General features: G+C 48.8%; 1 protein-coding gene across 2 annotated transcripts; it reads right to left on the bottom strand.

Moving 5' to 3' along the window:
- Positions 1–520: 520 nt before the first annotated feature.
- NR2F1 (nuclear receptor subfamily 2 group F member 1) lies at positions 521–10,488 on the bottom strand. 2 transcript variants are annotated; one of them, XM_059492148.1, is made up of 4 exons: positions 10,168–10,488; positions 9,792–10,125; positions 6,002–6,529; positions 521–1,031 (listed from the first exon to the last, which is right to left on the bottom strand). In XM_059492148.1, the coding sequence occupies exons 1-4, from the start codon at positions 10,240–10,242 to the stop codon at positions 751–753; spliced, it is 1,218 nt and encodes a 405-aa protein (XP_059348131.1). In that variant the 5' UTR covers positions 10,243–10,488; the 3' UTR covers positions 521–750. The 2 variants fall into 2 exon arrangements, with proteins under 2 accessions (XP_059348131.1, XP_059348130.1); XM_059492147.1 differs by having other exon boundaries at positions 9,792–10,488.
- Positions 10,489–18,162: the final 7,674 nt, after the last annotated feature.

The following is an 18,162-nucleotide window of genomic DNA, read 5'->3' as shown; positions in this document are numbered from 1 at the left end:
CAAAGGGTTATATCAAAAATTATTAGTATAGAATCACAGGAAACCTGGTTTGGAACCAGAAAAAAATACAAAACAGATATAGATACATAGACACAGGACAATTCTTTTATAATTATTTGGAAAATGTTATTTTCCCCTAATTCTCCTTTTTTTTCCTTTATGCGCATATGGTGTTTTAACTTTTACCAAAATTGAAAATAAAGACTAATATATTACAAAAGGAGTAACAATGTTCATGGTAAGTGTTTGCGCATGGAAATTTTGTTGTCATTTGCTTGGTTTTGGGCGGTTTTGTTTTTATTCTACACAAGGTTCAGTTCAGTTTCAATGCTTTTTTTGTTTTGTTGGTTTACTGTACAGCATATATCAACAACAGTCCACAATAAATCCTGGAAGATCCAGTATCCCCTTCAGGTTTGATTAATATCCCCTCAATACTCATTTTTTTTGTCTCTTTTATTAATATTATTTATTTCTTTTTTCCTCCTCTCCGAAAGAAAACGAAACGAAACAGAATAAAAAACCAAAATAGGCCAAAAAAAAAAAAAAAAAAAAAAAAGGCGAAACACCACAACCTCCACGGACGACAGGTCCGTCCTTCTCCCCTCCACGGCCACATCTGTGCTCCCTCTCGCCCTCTCTTTTGTTCAGTGTCCGCCTCCCGGGCCCCCCCGCGCCCCGAGAGCCCCGGGTGCGAGCGCTCCCTGGGCGCCGCTCGGCCGCCGCTCCGCCGGGGCTGCGGGACGGGCTCTAGGAGCACTGGATGGACATGTAAGGCCAGTTGAAGCTGCTCCCCGACAGTAGCATATCCCTGATGAGGGTTTCGATGGGGGTTTTACCTACCAAGCGGACGAAGAAGAGCTGCTCGATGACGGAGGAGGAGACGGTGCGCAGGGAGGGCAGCCGCAGCAGCAGCTTCCCGAAGCGGCTCGGCTGGTTGGGGTACTGGCTCCGCACGTACTCCTCTAGCGCGCACTGCGATTTCTCCTGGAGACTCTCGATGTGCGCAGCATCCGATAGGCCGCAGGCGTCTGCCCACCGCAGCGCACCCGCGGAGGCAGCCGCAGCACGGCGGCAGGCGGGAGGAGAGTGGAGGAAGGAGGTGGAGGAGGAGGAGGAGGAGGAGGAAGCGGGGGGAGATGGTTAGTGGCTGGGAACCACACAGGGAAACTCTGCGAGGATGGGGGGCAGCCCAAAGGCGCACCCCCCCATCCCATCCCATCCCATCCCGTCTCATCCCATCCCATCCTATCCCATCCCACCCCACCCCACGCTACCCCATCCCATCCCGCGCACCACTGCCAAATAAATAACGCGACCTCGCTGTGCCTCGTTGCCACCGTGGGTGTTTCCACCCGGGATGCGATGGGATGCCAACATCCCGCTCGTCCCAGTCACACACACACACACACACACACACACACACACAAGCCCCCACACTTCCTTTGCACATCCCCCCACCAACACTCCGCGCTGCCGAGCGTGGTTTCTGCTCCAGGGAGCCCATCACCGGGATGCTGGAAACCTGGACCAGCCCCCTTAAATAACGCCGAGAGGAAGACAAATAAGATATTGGGGGAAATAATAATAATAATAATAATAATAATAATAATAATAATAATAATAATAATAATAATAATAATAATAATAATAATAATAATAATAACAGTAAAAATAATAAGCAGAGTGGCACACAAGCAGAGTGAGACACAAGGAGTTTGTTTACATGGCTGCACATCACAGAGAGGCAGCGACTGGGTCCTGCAGCGACTGGCAGGGAGCCGGCTGGGGGATGCCGTGGGGCAGGGGAGTCTCCTCTGCTCCTGCCTCGCTGCCAGTGATCGCAAATTTGCGATGTCTTTGCAGGCTGTGTGATAAATCCGGTAGCAAAGGGCTAGGTTAGTCCCAGCTTGTGCTCAGCAGGCGTCTGTAGCTCTCAGACACAAAGCTGGGAAGAGCTGCAGCAGCTAAGCCTTGCCTAAATGAAACCAGGGAGACTCCTTCCTCACAGGTCCTTCTGGCACTGTCACAAACATGCACCTTGCACCTTGCAGAACTACGTGACCTGGGCAAGCGTGCACTAATCCGAGACCAGAAGCCCTTTACATCCACGTATTGTATCTATACGCCTTATTCTGTTCATATAGATACGAGCAGAGAGGTATGGATGCATCTGTGCATTTGCACACACATAGAGACACTTACAAGCACATATCCTATCTCAAAGAACATATAACCCAAACCAGAGAATAATTGAGCACCAGCTGCTTGTGGAAGGACTTGCTCAGGACACTGCAGTCATGGAAAAGTGATGGGTATGCCCAGATGGTTGAAACCATCCACATTGTTTCAAAGATTCAGAATAGATATTAAAAACACCAAACAAAAAAAAAATAACTGAGAAACCTAACTAAAAAAACCAACCAACAAGCCAAAAAAACCCCCTCCAGCCATCAAGATCAGAGCAAGGGAGTCAGCTAGCAGTGCAGGTTAACAGATCAAAGCCAGACTTTACTAATATATAGATCCATATATGAATTAGTTAATGGCCCCTAAAAAGACATTATAAAAATGTGTATGTAGAGTTGTGACCCTGGAAAGACACAACAAATCAACAAATTATTCAAAGCTAAAAATAAAATAAAATAAAATAAAATTTGTTGCACAGGCATTTTTGAAGCTTAAGTCTTCCTTTACCGAGAACTGACTTTACAAAGATTTCTGAGCACCTTCATCTACAATACTATGGCCTCAAGCAAAAATACAAATAAAACAAGCCATAATTTAGGAACTTCTGAGAAGGAGAACCTTTGACCTGAGCTGCGGACTTGGCATCCCTCAGACACACAATTATCTGAGCCAGGCTGCTCTGCTAATCCATACTTTACCTTTAATGCAATGATATTTTGCAACATCTAAAGCACCAGGTTGCAACATACATATCTATCAAAAGCTGGGGCCTGTTCTTGTTTGCAATACATATCAAAAACCACAGACCTGTTCATATGTTGATTGCCACAAATCAGATTCCATATTTACATATATCTTGCTATTTTACATGCATTATCTGCCCATTATGCATTAGGATCCTATTCAACTTCCAAACAATGCAATATGAAAGGGTCTTACTGACACCCTGGCAGAGTTTTTTTCTTTATGCTCCATATGTCATACCCTTAAGGTTAGTAAAATATTTATCAGACATTTACAATAAGTGGACCTAGTAGTGCAGGTCACTGGACAATGTGGATGGGGAACTTGCCCTCTAAAAGAGCATCAGCCTGATGTGTTTTTTGAAAAATTGCCACAGGTTTTGCCTTAGACCTCCAAAAACTTGGAATTTTCTCATGCCGATAGTATCTGTTTGGCTTAAATTATTTTAAATGGTCTGGCATATGCCTTCACTTGGGTTTTATTTCACAGCCTAAAGTGGGGGTGGGAAGGCTCAATTCTCCCTTCAGAATGAGATTAAAAATAATAATAATTAAGGGATCCACAACTTGATTAGATTATGTAGCCCAGAGAGGTGCAATCCATGGGAGAAATAATGCAACCCATGTTTACTGAAGGTAAATTATTATTCCATCTCAGAAAGTGGGCTAATGTGAAAATCCTGTGTGTGCCTTGCTTTTTTATATGGCAGTGTGTCAATAAGGGAAAGCTCTATATTTCTTCTTGCAGTCTATGGAAAAGAAATTATGTAAATAAATAACCATTACTGTTCAACACACTCCAGCCTTCCCTTTGTAGTGGCGGCAATGTATTTCATGTTACATGTTCAGAAGAGTTTAGTGTTCAGAAAATATAGACGTAATCAGCTGGCATCTAACTAGAAATCAAAAGTTCTTATTGCGCTGCAAATAGATTTATTTGATTTATGTTATCTGTCTCTGTCTGTTCCTGGAAACATTTATTTATGACGATGAAATGGTAGATGCAGGAACTAATAATGCCAAAGTTTGGCAGCGGGGAGAAGGAGATGAGGGCAAGGAGGAGAGGAGGGTATGCAGGAGAAGGGTAAAGGAGGAAAGAAGGGAGCTGGTTTTGGGTTACTGCACAGTTTTTGGATGGTGTCCAGAATTTTACAGAATAAATACATGCTCTCTGGAGCCCAAATGTAGAAACCACAACAGGAAAAATCCATGTCAGTTTTAGACACTTTGTCCTCAGTGAAGGACTTTACACAATATGCCTAAAAATGTCTTTTCTGTCACTTAAAGTTTGTTTAAAAGTTGGATGACTTAGAGAAAGGCTTCTCATTAATTCCCCTCTGAATATACAACGAAAACAAGTTTAGTGAAAAGTGAAAATGTGCGGATGGGGTAAGGAGTAGTGGATTACTCCTGACAGCAGTATTTCCATTTTCTGAGATGCCCTGTGTGATCCTGCTCTGAAATAATATTATTGTTCCCTTCCTTCATTCTCCACTCCACTGTGGCAAGGGGCTTCTCCCCTCACAAATGTTATTACCTTTGGTTTTATTATATGTAAATGAAGGGCTCCTTTAAAGCCACTTACCCTTTTCTAACCAAGGTTAATTGTTTCAGAAGTAAAGGGGGAAGATTAGAGGGAACAGGGAGAGAAGAAAAAGAAGAAAAAAGAAAATATTGCCTCAACCACGTCCCTATCAGGGGCAACTTCCTTCACAGGGCCTTGGACGTGTGGAAGGGCTGAGGCACAGGCCAGACATTTTCCCAGCTCTGCTTGGAAAGAATCTCTCCAAGTTAGGTCTGGGGGAAAAAAAAGGTTCTCCTTGGCTATCTGTGTGTATTGATGAGCCTCCTGAAACGAATGGGAAAGGAAAGTCTGGGAGTCTGCAGGCAGGCTGTGGAGTTAAATCACCCTGATAAATGCAGGCAGGTCTCTTTGTCACTCTTGAAAAACATGTTTCCATCAAGAAGACTTATTATGATAAAATACATTAAAATGTCGAGTTGGCTATTCAGTAAATCTTCCATTTGTTTTAAGATTTGCACATTATCCTTTGCAAAGAAATATTCTCTCCAATGCTGCGAGACTGCATTTGCAGTGGAAGTAAAAGGGGGCAGTCACAGTACATGTCTCTGACCACCCTGCATACAAATTAGATACTCCTGTCTAAATAAATTATCTGATGTTCAAATCGATATTAATACTACATTTGCTACATTACAATATAGTGCAAATTTAGGAGACATTTTAATACAATGTAAATACTGTCTTTCGTGCTTGAAAGGCAGCAAATATTGATGGATTATAAACTGCTCAGTGTTAAACAAGGCCTTTGAACGATTTGCCATCTTTGTTCAGGAATGCTTTTAATTTTGCCTCGGCCTGGTTTTAAGTCACATTTATCAGAACTGTTTAGTTATTGCTAATGGGAAAAAGAGGAGAGAAGCTCATACAAGAGAGGAGCTAGGGGATGGGGAGAGGGGATATAAAAATGAAAAAGGAAAAAAAAAAGAAAAACAAGTAGGAAAGGTGGCAATTAGTCATATCGTGATGATAATTAGAATAATTAAAAAACTACACTGCCCAGACTCTTATCTTGCCTTGTTTCCATTTCCTATATTTCCTTCACATAGTTCCCCTTTGATGTTTATAAATTCTCCCTTGCAGGTTACAATAATAGTATACGTATTATATTCTTATAGGCTATGACCAGAGCACTTCAAAGGCAATGCTAATGCAACTTTCCTGCTAGTTAATTCAAACCATCTATCACAGGGAAAAATTGTTAACATGCATGTTTCCACCGCCTACACTTAATTTGATTTTGGTTTTTCGTATTATTTTTTTGGAGGGGCTGTGTGTTAAAGAGCCAGTATCAGTGGCAATGAGGATGATCCCTGGACCAGAGCGTATCCCCATCAGGTGCTATGCTTCCTCGACCTCCAGTATCTTTCCTTTAAAAATAATTCTATTTAAATTATTTCCTTATTTTCCTGCATGCGGTTTGGGGTTTTTGCCTTTTTTTATTTTTTCTTCCCAGACATCTCACATCCCCAACCCGTCCCCTCACCTGAGGTGAAGAGGACGATGGCTTTCAGGCAGCTGTATTCAGCCGAATCGACGTGCAGCGCCTTCAGCTTCTCCACCTGTTCCTGGAAGATGCGGATGTGGTCCATGAAGGCGACAACGCGGTCTGCCGACATGGGGGAGGCGTGGAGGCCGGCGGCGGCCAGGAGCGGGGCCACATGGAGGGGCATGGAGCACTGGGCAGCATTGAGGACGAAGAGCTCGCTCCAGGTGAGCCGCAGCAAGGCCACCTGGTCGGTGATCTGCAGGTCGGGGAAGAAGGGAATATTGCGGGCCCACTCGACGGCGCTGAAGAGCAGACGGGCGGCCAGCTCGCAGATGTTCTCGATGCCCATGATGTTGTTGGGCTGCATGCACTGGCTGCCGTAGCGGGAGGTGGGGTAGGGCTCGGCCCGCAGCAGGAGGGAGATGTATCCCGAGAGATAGCAGTGCCCGTTCAGGGGGTCGCCGTTGGTCAGCGCGTACTGGCCGGGGTTGGGCTGGGTGGGCGGCATTCTTCCTCGCTGAACCGCTGACAAAAAGAAGGAGAGAAGGAGAGGAAATGTGCATCCAGGAGGCTCGCAGGCATCGCCCCGGCGGCGCTGCCAACCAGCCGGAGACAATGCCGGGCTCCTTCCCCTCCCCGGCACCGCCTCGCCCCCGGCACACGCACAGGCACGGACACACAGAGGCATGCGGAGTCGGGCAGCTGCCGCCGACCTGCCCCGAGCCCCCCGCCCGGCCCCTGCACGGCCCCGGCCCCGGCCCCGACCCCTGCTCAGGCAGCCTCAGCACAGCGGCAGCCAAGCGCGTTCCGCTCCCCCCACCCCCGGCCACAATGCAGACAGGCTTCACAAAATAAACAGATTAAAAAGAAAGGGAAAAAAAAAAAAAAAAAAGCCAAGGCAAACAAGACAAATCCGCACACAACCCCCTCTTCCCCCCTCCCCTCTCGTAACAAAAGAAAGCCCCGTACGTAAAAAAAAAAAAAAAAAAAAAAAAAAAAAAAAAAAAAAAAAAAAAAAGAAGGAAAAAGAAAAGAAAAGAAAAAAGAAAGAAAAAAAGAAAAAAAAAATCAAAGAAGTCCTCCTCCGGGTGGTAAGAAAGTAGAGTTAAAAATCACAGCCAACTGTAAAAAATACAGCCAAGCTCAGTTGTGAATCCCAGCCTATTGCCCTGATACTACTGAAATTTAAAAGTAAACTGATGTATAGCTCTTTAGAATAAAATATTAAATAAAATAATTCATAAAACCAAATGCGTCCATTTTCTTCAAAAATACCTCGTCGTTACCCTTCAAGCTGGAACAGGTCGCAGCGTTCCAGCTCCCCACTGCTAACTTTATTACCAGAACCAGCTTTCCATCGAGTCCCCCCCTCCCCCGCCCAGCAAAGTTTTCCCTGCTAAAAGGAAGAGAAAGGTTAAATATTATCAAGGGAAAGGGGGAAATAAAATAAAAATGTCCGAACTTACAATAGCCAAACATTCGTGGAAAAAAAAGGGGACGGTGTAATTAATATCTTTGGTGAGCTGTTGCCACTGCAAAAGCCTGCAGTCAGCGTTGCACAGTGAATGCACAAGCTTGCAACTGCAAAAACACTGGATTCATTAACCATCTCCACACAGAGCGTAAGCATGCCTCGAGTCCCGAAAGCTGACCAAAGTTGGGGGTTTTTTTGTTGTTCTTTCTCTTTTTTTTTTTTTTTTTTTTTAGTGTGTGCATGTGTTTTACTCCATCAGTGCCAGCGTTTGCAGCCGCTTCCCATGTAAACAAATGTAACTTGAGGGGAAGATACGGCCACTCAGGCTCGTACCCTGCACACACAGACACCCCGCACACCCGCACACGCTCGCTGGCACGCACCCGCACATGCAATCACTCATGTTTCCGGCGTGCCACATTTTTCTCAACTTTCTCTTTTCTTCCCCAGCGAGCCCTCCTCGCCACCCGGGCCAGACCTCTGTCCTGCTGCCCTCCAGCCTACCTCTCCCTCTTCAATCTACTTGCAAACTTGGCAGACATTTTTTCATTTAACTGCATGCACAATTATCACTTTTTTGTTTATTTTTTTCTCCTCCTTCCTTTTTTAAAAAAATTGCTTGCCTCCACTCTGCCAGGTGCCTACCAACAGCCCCTGCAGCTACCAATGAAGCCATCATATTTGTGAGCTCTTTCAGACCTGGAGCAGCCCATTTCAATTCCTTTTCTTGTGGCATATAAAATACAATTTTAAAATCCCTGCTCCGGAGAATCAATTATTTCGCTGATGTGACATCTTTAGAACATCTTTAACGATAGTCACGGGGTAAACTTTAAACCGAGAGAACATGTTTCAAGGAGAAAAGAGGGCAGGAAATCCCCCATACACGAGAATGAGTCTGAACGCAAGGAAAACCACAGACAACTTTTGGAAAGGAGGAGAAAAAAAAAAAAGCAGAGCAGTTGGAAATAGTGGGGACCCGGTGCTAGATGCAGGCTGTGGATGCTGCTAAAATGAGAAGAACCGGTAAAGCGGTTATAAATTGAGATTTGTAGGAAGACTTTAAGGAGAGGGTGGAGTTTGATGAAGAAATAACATGAGCAGCGCACTAAAAAAAAAAAAAAAAAAAAAAAAAAAAGAAAGAAAAAGAAAAGAAAAAGGAAAAATCGAAAGAAAGAAATGACAGAAGTACAGAAACATGATTCAGTCACAAACTTTCCTTTGAACGCATGGAATGAAAACAAGGCCAAATCTCTCACAGAAGCACACTCCGGGGCACCGGGGAGCACAGGGAAGCGAAGATAGAGTAGCACATTTCCTCCCCTCCTTTTTTTTTTTTTTTTTCCCCTTTTCTCCCTTCCATCTTTTTCACACCCTTTACTCTTTCTCTAATTACACGTCTTTCATCTTTCTTTCGGGAAAAATGAGCCTGAGAGATGAATCTACCGAGAGGTATTGCAGGTTTAAAAAGAAATGATGGGGTGGAAAGGGGGTGGGGAGGGGGTGAGGGGGAAGGAAGCTGAATGGAGTCACATCTCGTACGGGAGAAAGATGTATCTCCCCCCACCCTCCGGTCTCATGCCAACAATAGACAAAACCACATCTAAAACACGCACACGCACACACGCATACACGCGCGCGCAGGGGGAAGTGGGGATAGCGGCTAAATGATAAATATTTAGCAAGCGATTGTAATAATAGTAATAGTAGTAGTAATAATAATAACAATAATAATAATAAATTCTCTGCACAATTATGAGGAAAGGGGAGAGTGTAGCAGTGCCGGAGAAGGGGGTGGGGAGAAGCGGGAGGGAGGGCAGGAGGCACAAACCGAAAAGCAAAAGAAAACACCACCAACCACCATCGACAATAACAACAGAACCTGGTGCAAAGCTGCCAGATGGAGTGCAGGCAGAGGAAGAGATTGACATGTGCATGGAAATATATAGAGAGTCCTGGCTGGATTGCTACCGAGAGCCGTAAATATATATATATATATATATATATATATATATATATATATGTGTGTGTGTGTGTGTGTGTGTGTGTGTGTGTGTGTATATGTATATATATATATATACAAACACACATATATGTGTGTGTGTGTGTATTTATTTTTACATATTTATATTTGTGTGTGTGTGCTTGCACGCCGCGCGTGTACGCGCGTGTGTGTGTATGTACATGCATATAGGTGCGCGTGTGTGCGCGTACGGACAGGCAGACACAGACAGACGGAGAGCCCTCGCACACGCACGCCTGCACAGCCAAGGGGAGAGGGGAGCGATAGCATAGTAGGGAAGAAATATTCACCTTCCCGCCTCATGCCCACTTTGAGGCACTTCTTGAGGCGGCAGTACTGGCACTGGTTGCGGTGGTGCTGGTCGATGGGACAGTTCCTGTTGGCGCGGCATGTGTAAGTTAAGTTCCTGCGGACGCTCCTCTTGAAGAAACTTTTGCAGCCCTCGCAGGTGAACTGGCCGTAGTGCTTGCCGCTGGACTTGTCTCCGCACACCACACATTCGATGTGCTGCTGGCTCTGCCCCGAGCCCTGCTGGCCCGCTCCCTTGTCTCCGGCCGCTCCCGGCGTGGAGGGGGGTCCCGGCTGGCTGGGGGTCTGCGGGGTGTGTGGGGTGGCCGAGCTCCCCTGCTGCTGGGGCTGCTGCTCCCGGGCCGGCTGCGTCGCGGCGGGGTTGGGGCCGCTCGGAGTGCCCCCGGCCACGTCTTCCTGCGGATCTCGCCAGCTGCTAACTACCATTGCCATATCTCGGGCCCAAAAAAGTGCTGGGGAGCGGCGCGTCTCGCTGCGGGCTGCCGGGGAGTGAGGCGGGGGGCGGGGGGGTGGCGGCCGCCCGGGCGCCGGGGGCGAGCGGAGAGCGAGGGGACCCTTGCTGCCGCCTGCCTCCGCCTCGGCTGCCGCCGCCGCTGCCCTGCTGCCGCCGCCGCTGCTGCCGGCTGGAGCCGCTCCTGCCGTTTTCTTTATTTTATTTATTTTTCGCCGCCGCGAGCCCCCCTCCTCTCGCTCGCGCTCTTGCTAATTTTTTTTTTTTTTTTTTTAGAGAGGGGGAGGGGGCGACGGAGGATTTTCTCCCTCTCTCTTTTCCCCCCCCTTCCCTTTCCTTTTCCTCCCTTCCTTTTCCTTTCCTTTCCTTCCCTTCCCTGTCCTTTCCAGCGCTCCCCCCTCTTTAAAATACCCCCGCCTGACCGCTTCTCCCCTCTGCTCCCGCTCTCCCCGGCTCTCGCTGCCTCTCCTCGTCCTCCCCCCCCCCCCCCCCCCCCACCTCCGCCGCCACTTCAAGTTGCAAAATCAGAAACGGCAAACAAGGCTGTCGGGAGAGGCATTCAGGAGAGTAACACGCCGGACACGCACACGCAGGAGGCAGACACGCGCGCAATCGCCCGGCACACGGCTCCCCACTCGCGCACACGCACACACGCACGGGCACAGGCACACGCGGTCCGGGCGCTACGAGCGCGGAGGATGTGCAGGCATAGAGGAAGCCGCGGCGCCGCCGAGGAGGAGGAGGAGGAAAAGGAGGAGGAGGTGGAGGAGGAGGAGGGGAAGGAAGAGGAGGAGGAGGAGGTCGCCGCTCGCCGCTCGCCGCCGCCGGGGCTCGGCCGCCGCCGCTCCCGCGGAGGCTGCTGTCGCCGCCGCTGTCGCCGCCGCTGTCGCCGCCGCCGGTGCCGGTGTGGGCTCTCGGGGAGGCGGGAGGTCGAGAGAGGAGCCGCTCGCCGGCGATCAGAGTACGGAGGTGTCCGGGGGCCAGGTCCAGGGCAGCGCGCCGTCAGCCATTCAGGGCGGTGGAGCCGGGGAGCGCGGCGGAGGCGGGCGGGGAGCTGAGGCAGTTTGATCTCCTGTCGCGGCGGCGGGGAAGGAGGAGGAGGAGGTTGCCGGTCGCTGCTCTTTCTCTCCCGAGCTGCTCTCTCTCGCTCTCTGTCTCTCTCGCTCGCTCGCGCTCTCTCTCGCCTTTTTTTTTTTTTTTTTTTTTTTTTTTTAAATCGCAGAAAAAAAATCGGATGTGACTAAATTCGCAGAGGAGACGAATTCACGGCGAAGTGTAAAAATAGAGAACGGGAATAATAATGACACTTGCAGGAAAAAGAGAGATCCAAAGTAGGTCGGTAAATAAATCCTCTTCTTCTCCTCTTTCTTGCCTTTTCGGTGTTCTTCTCCTGTGAGAGCGCACGATACTGGTTGCGAGGAAAAAAAAAAGGAAGAAAAACGGTGGAAATCGCCCCAAAAATATTCTTTTTTTTTGTTTGTTTAGTTGCCTAAAAAAAGTATTTCATGTAAAAACTCATCACCCAGAAGAGAAGCCCTCCCCCAAAATAAAAAAAGAGGCAAGAATTGTCAAAATAATAACGGTATTAAGATGTGAACGCGTTCTCTCTCTCTCCGGACTTTCCCCCTCCCCCCTGTTTCTCTCTCTCTCCTTTCCCCCTTTTTTCTTTCTTTCTTTCCGAGTTTGGTTTTTTTTTTTTTTTTCAGTTTCACCTCTCTCCTCTTCTCCTGCAGGAATGAAGCGAAAGACACAAGGAGGAAGGGTGGAAAAAAGAAGAAAAGGAAGGAGAAGAGGGAGATGAAGGGGGGGCACACTAATAGAATATGCAAGAAAGGGAAGGGGGGGAGAGAGGGAGAGAGGGAGAGAGGGGGAGAGAGGGAGAGAGAGGGAGAGAGAGAGAGACCCAAAAAATGAATGCGTTTAAACGGGAAGCCTAGCAAAGCAATGTTTCCGAAAGGGGGATCTGCGCGAATGTCTGTATATAGTGAACTTTGACACTACTATTGAAACTGACACGTTTCTATGGAGATCGCTGCCTTATATGGAGCTCGTGTCAAGGAGCCAAGAGAAGGGCTGCTGGCAACTGATAATCAAAGGCGACTGACTGGTCAGAGCCCTGAACTGGGGGGAGAGAAAATGGGAGGCTAAGGTTAGCCAAGCCTCCTTCACTCCATTGGTTACCCCCCAATTCCCCCCCTCCACCCGCGCTTTGCTTTTTCTTTTCTTTTCTTTTCTTTTCTTTTCTTTTCTTTTCTTTTCTTTTCTTTTCTTTTCTTTTCTTTTCTTTTCTTTTCTTTTCTTTTCTTTTCTTTTCTTTTCTTTTCTTTTCTTTTCTTTTCTTTTCTTTTCTTTTCTTTTCTTTTCTTTTCTTTTCTTTTCTTTTCTTTTCTTTTCTTTTCTTTTCTTTCTTTCCTCTCTCTCACTCTTTCTCTCTTTTCTTTCTCTTTCTCTCTCTGGTTCTTTCTTTCTTTTCTTTCTCTCTCTTTCTGTCTCTCTCTCTCTTTTTTCTCTCTCTTTCTCTCTCCCTTCTCTTTCTTTTCTTTCTTTTCTTTCCCCCTTTTTTTTTAATTAAATGAAAAAAAAATTTTCACTACTTACTGAATGGGATAGGGAAGGGAAAGGAAATGGGAGGGGGGAGGAAGGGAGGGAGGGAGAGTAGAGAGAAGGAGAGGAGATTCTTCTGACAAGCACAATTTGCACTGAGATCCCCCTGTGCTGCTATTTACTTTGGGACCTGATTAGTAGGGGTCGTCTATGACCCCTCTACCCCCCCAACCCATGACACACATGGGCAGAGGAGGATGCATTGCGATAGGCAGAAAGGTGCAATTAAAAGGACACGATGGATATGGGCTCCCTGTGAAAAGTTAGTGTGGGTTGGGGTTTTTTTTGTTTTGCTTGCTTGTTTTTGTTTTGTTTGTGTGGGTTTTTTTTTTTTTTTTTTTTTGGTTGCTGTTTTTTTTCCCTACAGATCTGAAAGAGGGATTTATCTTCCGCTTGCCAGTTGCAAAAGCCACTCCAGGGGTGTTAATGATGGAGAAGGAAACACGCGCTGCACGGAGGAGCAGGCGCCCGTACATGCACACCCTTGCACACACACGCGGCCGAGTCCACACACATATTCAAATCCCCATATGTTCCCATCCCACTTCGGGCTATTTTTGCAGCCTGTCCCTCGTCCCTCACCCCTCATTCCTCACCTAACATGTCCACCCGCGGCCCCGCAGGGCTCCACGCTTCTCGCGGGGGTTTCACCCCTACCCTTTAATTTCATTTTGGGGGTGTGTGAGCAGTCAGCATCACCCCCTCCGCTGCCCTGCCCGCCGTGCGCTCCCCCTCGGTCCCCTCGCCCGGCTCTCCCGGTCTCTCCAGGAGCCCCACGCGGGAAGGGGACGCGGGGGTGCGGGGGTGTCGGTGCCCCCAGCCCCGCGCCCCCCTCCGCTCCCGGCCCGGCGAGCGGGAATCGCTGGCTCCGGCTGCCATCTAGCGGGCACGGAGCCGCGGCCCGGGGAGCCCGGCGAGCAGGGGCTCCGCGCCTGCCTGCAGCCCTGCACCCCACCCCCGGCTCTCGCCAGAAAATGAATTTCCCCTTTCCGATTTGAAATAGAAAACTGCACTGAGGAGAAGACCCTCTTCTTTTCAATTTCTGTCTCTCTCACAAGCCGGCCTTAGAGGCAGCTTCCCTTTTGTCAGGGATCGGAAATTTGCCTTGGGTTCGAAAGACTGCATGTGACAAAGAAGAAGCAGAATGCAAAAACTGAACAGCTCCCCCCCGCAACAAAAAATCCCACCAAAACTAACACCCCAGGCGCCTCTACTCGCCACCATACCTTTCTCTTAGCTCCCAATCAAGTTTATGATTATGATAATCTAATGAGATTAGAAGGTGGATGGAAAACCTGCAGAAGGAAAGTGAATGAAATAGGTGACAGAAATTTTATTGTTATTATTTAGTTTCGTAAAGTGATGTTGATTAATTAAAAGTAAAGAGAAAAAAATAAGCCCCTCAAATTTGATGCATAGTGATCATGATATTTTTTTCTTTCCCTGTCGACTCTGAAATCTGAGGCTGGGAGCCGCCTGAAGAAAAGATTCCTTCATCATTTCTAAGATCAGAATAAACGCTTGATTTTGTCCCGAAATAATGAAGAGATTTTCAATGAGCCCCTTGCCCAAGCCGTCTCTGTTGTATATTGCATTGATAAAAAGGATGTTATTGACTATGCAACAGTAGGCTTCTTTCCTCTCTCTCGCTCTTTCCAAATAAAGTCTCCGTCCTGTCTCTTGATCAGTAAGAAGGTGAAACGAATAAGATTAAATAGGACAAAAAAGCAAGCTCCGTATGTGTATCATCTAGATTTTACTCCCCAGACTGTGAAGAGACAGGGAGTAAAAGAGGCAGAGCGAGGCACGGAGGGTGGGGGGGGGGGAGAGAGAGAGAGTGAGAGTGAGACACAGACACAGACACAGACAGAGGCAGAAAGCCTGAGAGGAGGTGGACGGACCCAGCAGCCGCAGCCCAGCTCCTCCCGGACCGGGCACTCTGCCGACGGCCCCGACTCCCCGGGCCACCCCAGGCAAGTCGCCGCTTCCTTCCTCGTGGTTTCGGGGCAGAGGGAGGGGAGCAAGGCCGCGACACTTGGCAGGGAGACCTTCCCCAGTCCTGCCCCCCCCGGGCCACCTCCTCCCCTGGCGTCATTTGGGCATCCCGGCATTTGGGAGGAGTGAAAGGCGCCTAGTCCTCATTCTGTCCGAGGTTTTTCCTTCCTCCTCCCTTCCGTTCCCCTTTCCCCCCATAGGAACATGTGTGGGAATTTCCACGGCTCCCCTCCCCACACAAGGCGGGTGTCTCGCAGGGGGACCCACGCAGGTCCGGCAGGCGCCGACCCGGGCGCCAGGGCCGGCTGCAGCCGCAGGGCGCCGGGCTGGGGACGCGCAAGCATTCCAGCGCTCTTCTCTTTCACCTGCTTTGTTTGTTACTTGATCACCTAATGAAAAGATCGATGGCAGCTTGTTTATCTGGGTGATAGTGTCAACAGATTACAGGGGCAGTAATCAGATGTTTCCCAGCCGGGCTGGGCACAATTGTAATACAGAGGGAGCCTAAACATGCTCAGACTGCGCTAGTCTGGGCAACGGGGGTTGTGCGGCGGGGAGAAATTTTTTCCCTTCGTCTGGCTGGAAACGCTTGGTGGTTTTCACTCGCTCCGTGATGAGGAAAAGCAGCTTTTAAACGGGATTTGTAGAAATAGATGATGGGTGAAGGGCCGGTGAAATTTGCGGGAGTCCCGAGGAGAAATCCATCTCCGGCGTCCTGTGGCTGTGCAGTAGCCTGCTGGGGAGGGGAGACGGGACTCTGGGCATCCATCAATAAAAGTCTCATGCCTGTGTTGACCAGGTTAAAGCAGAGATCAGTCGACGAGAGGCATTTCCTCTCCTCAACAAATTACAGGGACACGGTCACAACTCACATTTAATTGGGAAATGAACTTTGATTCCTTTTTTAACCTCTGTGGATCTGGAATGTGTAAAGGAGATGGAGCTGGGAACTTGGAGAATTAATTTTTCCTCTGTCGTACTAGATGCTACTTTCCCCAGGCCAGAGTCCAAGGCTGGAATCTGAAGGTGGGAGAGTTTTGGGAGGCTTTAGCGAGTGGTTTTGGTTGTTTCTGTTTGTTTGTTTTTTTTTTTCTCCTCCTTTCTGTATCTCTCTTCTCCACCCCTGTCTCCTTCCTCGTGTAACCCAGCCTGGAATGGCACTGGTTCCTCTCTCGTCCCCTGCAGAAAGGAAAAGTTCCTCTGGAGATTTGTGAGTGGCCCGGATGCATGTAATTTGGGAGCTCGGATACATAGCCTCTGTTTTCTTAAACAAATAAGTGCCTTCTTCAGCTGCCAGCTCCACAAGGCACCACACACACACACACACACTGAAAAAAAGTACACGGGGACGTACACACATATACCCACATATATATGCACACACCTATGGAGTGGGGTAGATGGAAGGCAGAGGGTGCACACTTACACAGGGTGCAGTGAACAGCTTGGACTTGCAAAAACCATTTCATTCTTGCTTTCAATTTTTAGTGTATTTAATCGTTCTCAGTTCTGATCTGTGGACACCTACAGGCTGTAAAACCAGAGTGTTGCACTGGGGTTTCCCCCTAGCCTCTGCCTTCATCCCTTGGTTGGAGTTTTATGGCTACCCCTCTCCTGGGCCTGCTGCAGACCGAATGTGAACGGTCACATTGGACCCCCCAGTCTGAACCGTGTGTCCCAGCCCTGCTGCTCCTCAGGCCCCCAGCCAGGCTGGGGGTGGCACTGCTGTTCCAGGCCTCCACAACCGGTGGTGCGTAGCCAGGCCTCATTTCCCAGCAGCAGTGCTGGGGGTTTTCCTCACAGGCCTTTTTCTCCATTTGCCTTTTTTCCTCCCTTTCTTTTTTCCTTCCTTTTCCTGCCTCTGCTCAAGCCAGACCTGAAGGATAACTAAGTTTCTTGAGGAACGCAGCATATGGTGTGTGTGTGTGCGTGCGGGAGGCGGTGCTGCTGGAGGAGACGCGGTCACCGCTGCCCTGGGCAGGTGGTCTCCGGTGAGTGCCATCCCCCGGGGAGACGTGACCGAGCGGGGCCAGCTCCCCCCGGGCGCCCTGCGCTGCTCCTCCGCTGCCTCCTGCAGCACCCACCGCAGCTGTGCCGAGGGACGCGCTCTGGGGCGCCTTGTGCCAGCCCTGGTGCTTTCTAAAGGAAGCCTGATGCCGAAGGTGGGCCCATCCCACCCTGAGCGTTCCGAGCGGTGTCTTTCTCCCCCGTCCCGGTGTCCCTATCACAGTCACCCTAGCCCGTCGCCCAGGACGTTTCAGTACTTCCCACCGACGGCGACTGGGCTTGGGAAACAAGGCCCTCCACCTTTCCCTGCTGGACTCCCCCTCCGTCCGTCTGCCGCACATGCCCCGGGCCACGCCACCATGCATAACCTGCTTTATTTATTTATTTATTTATTTATTTAAAAAAAACCCAAAAAACCCGCAATCTTTGGAGCGTACTCCTTCCCCCAGTTTCCTCTGTGAAACACCATCTTGGGGTCACGGCCGACATCCCCGCGGTATCCAGATCTGCTGCTGGGTCTCACAACCCACGGGGCATTATTGTGTGTCCCACCCCGCCGAGGTGTGCCCGCTCTCCCTCGCCTCCCGCGTGTGTTTAACCCGGAGGCGCGACCGCCCTTCCCTTCCGCGCACACCGCCTGCTTCCCTGGAATTATTTTAGACGGGATTGGCAAAAAAGCAGTGTGACAGCGGCCCTCGCAACTCCCCCCGCCACGCCCTCGAGAAGGCAATCTGCCGCTCCCGCATCCTCTCCGGCAGCGGGTCCGCGCCGAGCCGGGGTTTGTCATTTGTTAGCACTCAAAAGTACCGGGCTCCAGTGCCAACCAGAAAGCAGGCGCTCGTTATCCCTACAGACAGAAACGCCTGAGCACCCGACAGTCAGCCTTCTTTCCCCAATTAAAAAAAAAAAAAAAAAAAAAAAAAAAAATCTGTGCCTAGAAGTAAAAACCAAACCAAAAGCAAAACTAAAAAACACCACAGAACCCCAACCAACAAGCACACAACAAAAAAAAGCTGTTTCTGTGAGGACGGGAGAGAAGGCACCCAAAGCGAAGGCCACTTTTCTAACAGCACAAAGAAACATAGCAATTCCCAAGTAGAGCTGCAGGAGCAGAAACTGATGACCTTTGGATGGAGATCAAACTTTCCTGTATAAGGAAAATCTGGGAATAATTTTCAACACACTCATGAATCCAGGACCAAATATTTACATTCGGCACAAGTAAAGCTGCGGTGATCAGAGCGCTGAAGCCAAGAGAAAAAAAATTTACAAAAACCACTAGCATAATGCTTTGC

Source organism: Ammospiza nelsoni, chromosome Z (assembly GCF_027579445.1).
Source record: "Ammospiza nelsoni isolate bAmmNel1 chromosome Z, bAmmNel1.pri, whole genome shotgun sequence".
Classification (NCBI taxonomy): domain Eukaryota; kingdom Metazoa; phylum Chordata; class Aves; order Passeriformes; family Passerellidae; genus Ammospiza; species Ammospiza nelsoni.
Note: the sequence above shows the minus strand (reverse complement) of the source record. Positions and strands in the feature narration are given on the sequence as shown.

Excerpts from the sequence above, each read along its gene's own strand:
- NR2F1 (XM_059492147.1), bottom strand. The coding sequence starts at position 10,242 with ATGGCAATGGTAGTTAGCAGCTGGCGAGATCCGCAGGAAGACGTGGCC. Across the intron at positions 6,530-9,791 it reads AGTGGGCATGAGGCGGGAAG|CGGTTCAGCGAGGAAGAATG; the intron begins GTGAATATTTCT and ends TCTTTTTGTCAG. Across the intron at positions 1,032-6,001 it reads CATCGTCCTCTTCACCTCAG|ACGCCTGCGGCCTATCGGAT; the intron begins GTGAGGGGACGG and ends TGCGGTGGGCAG.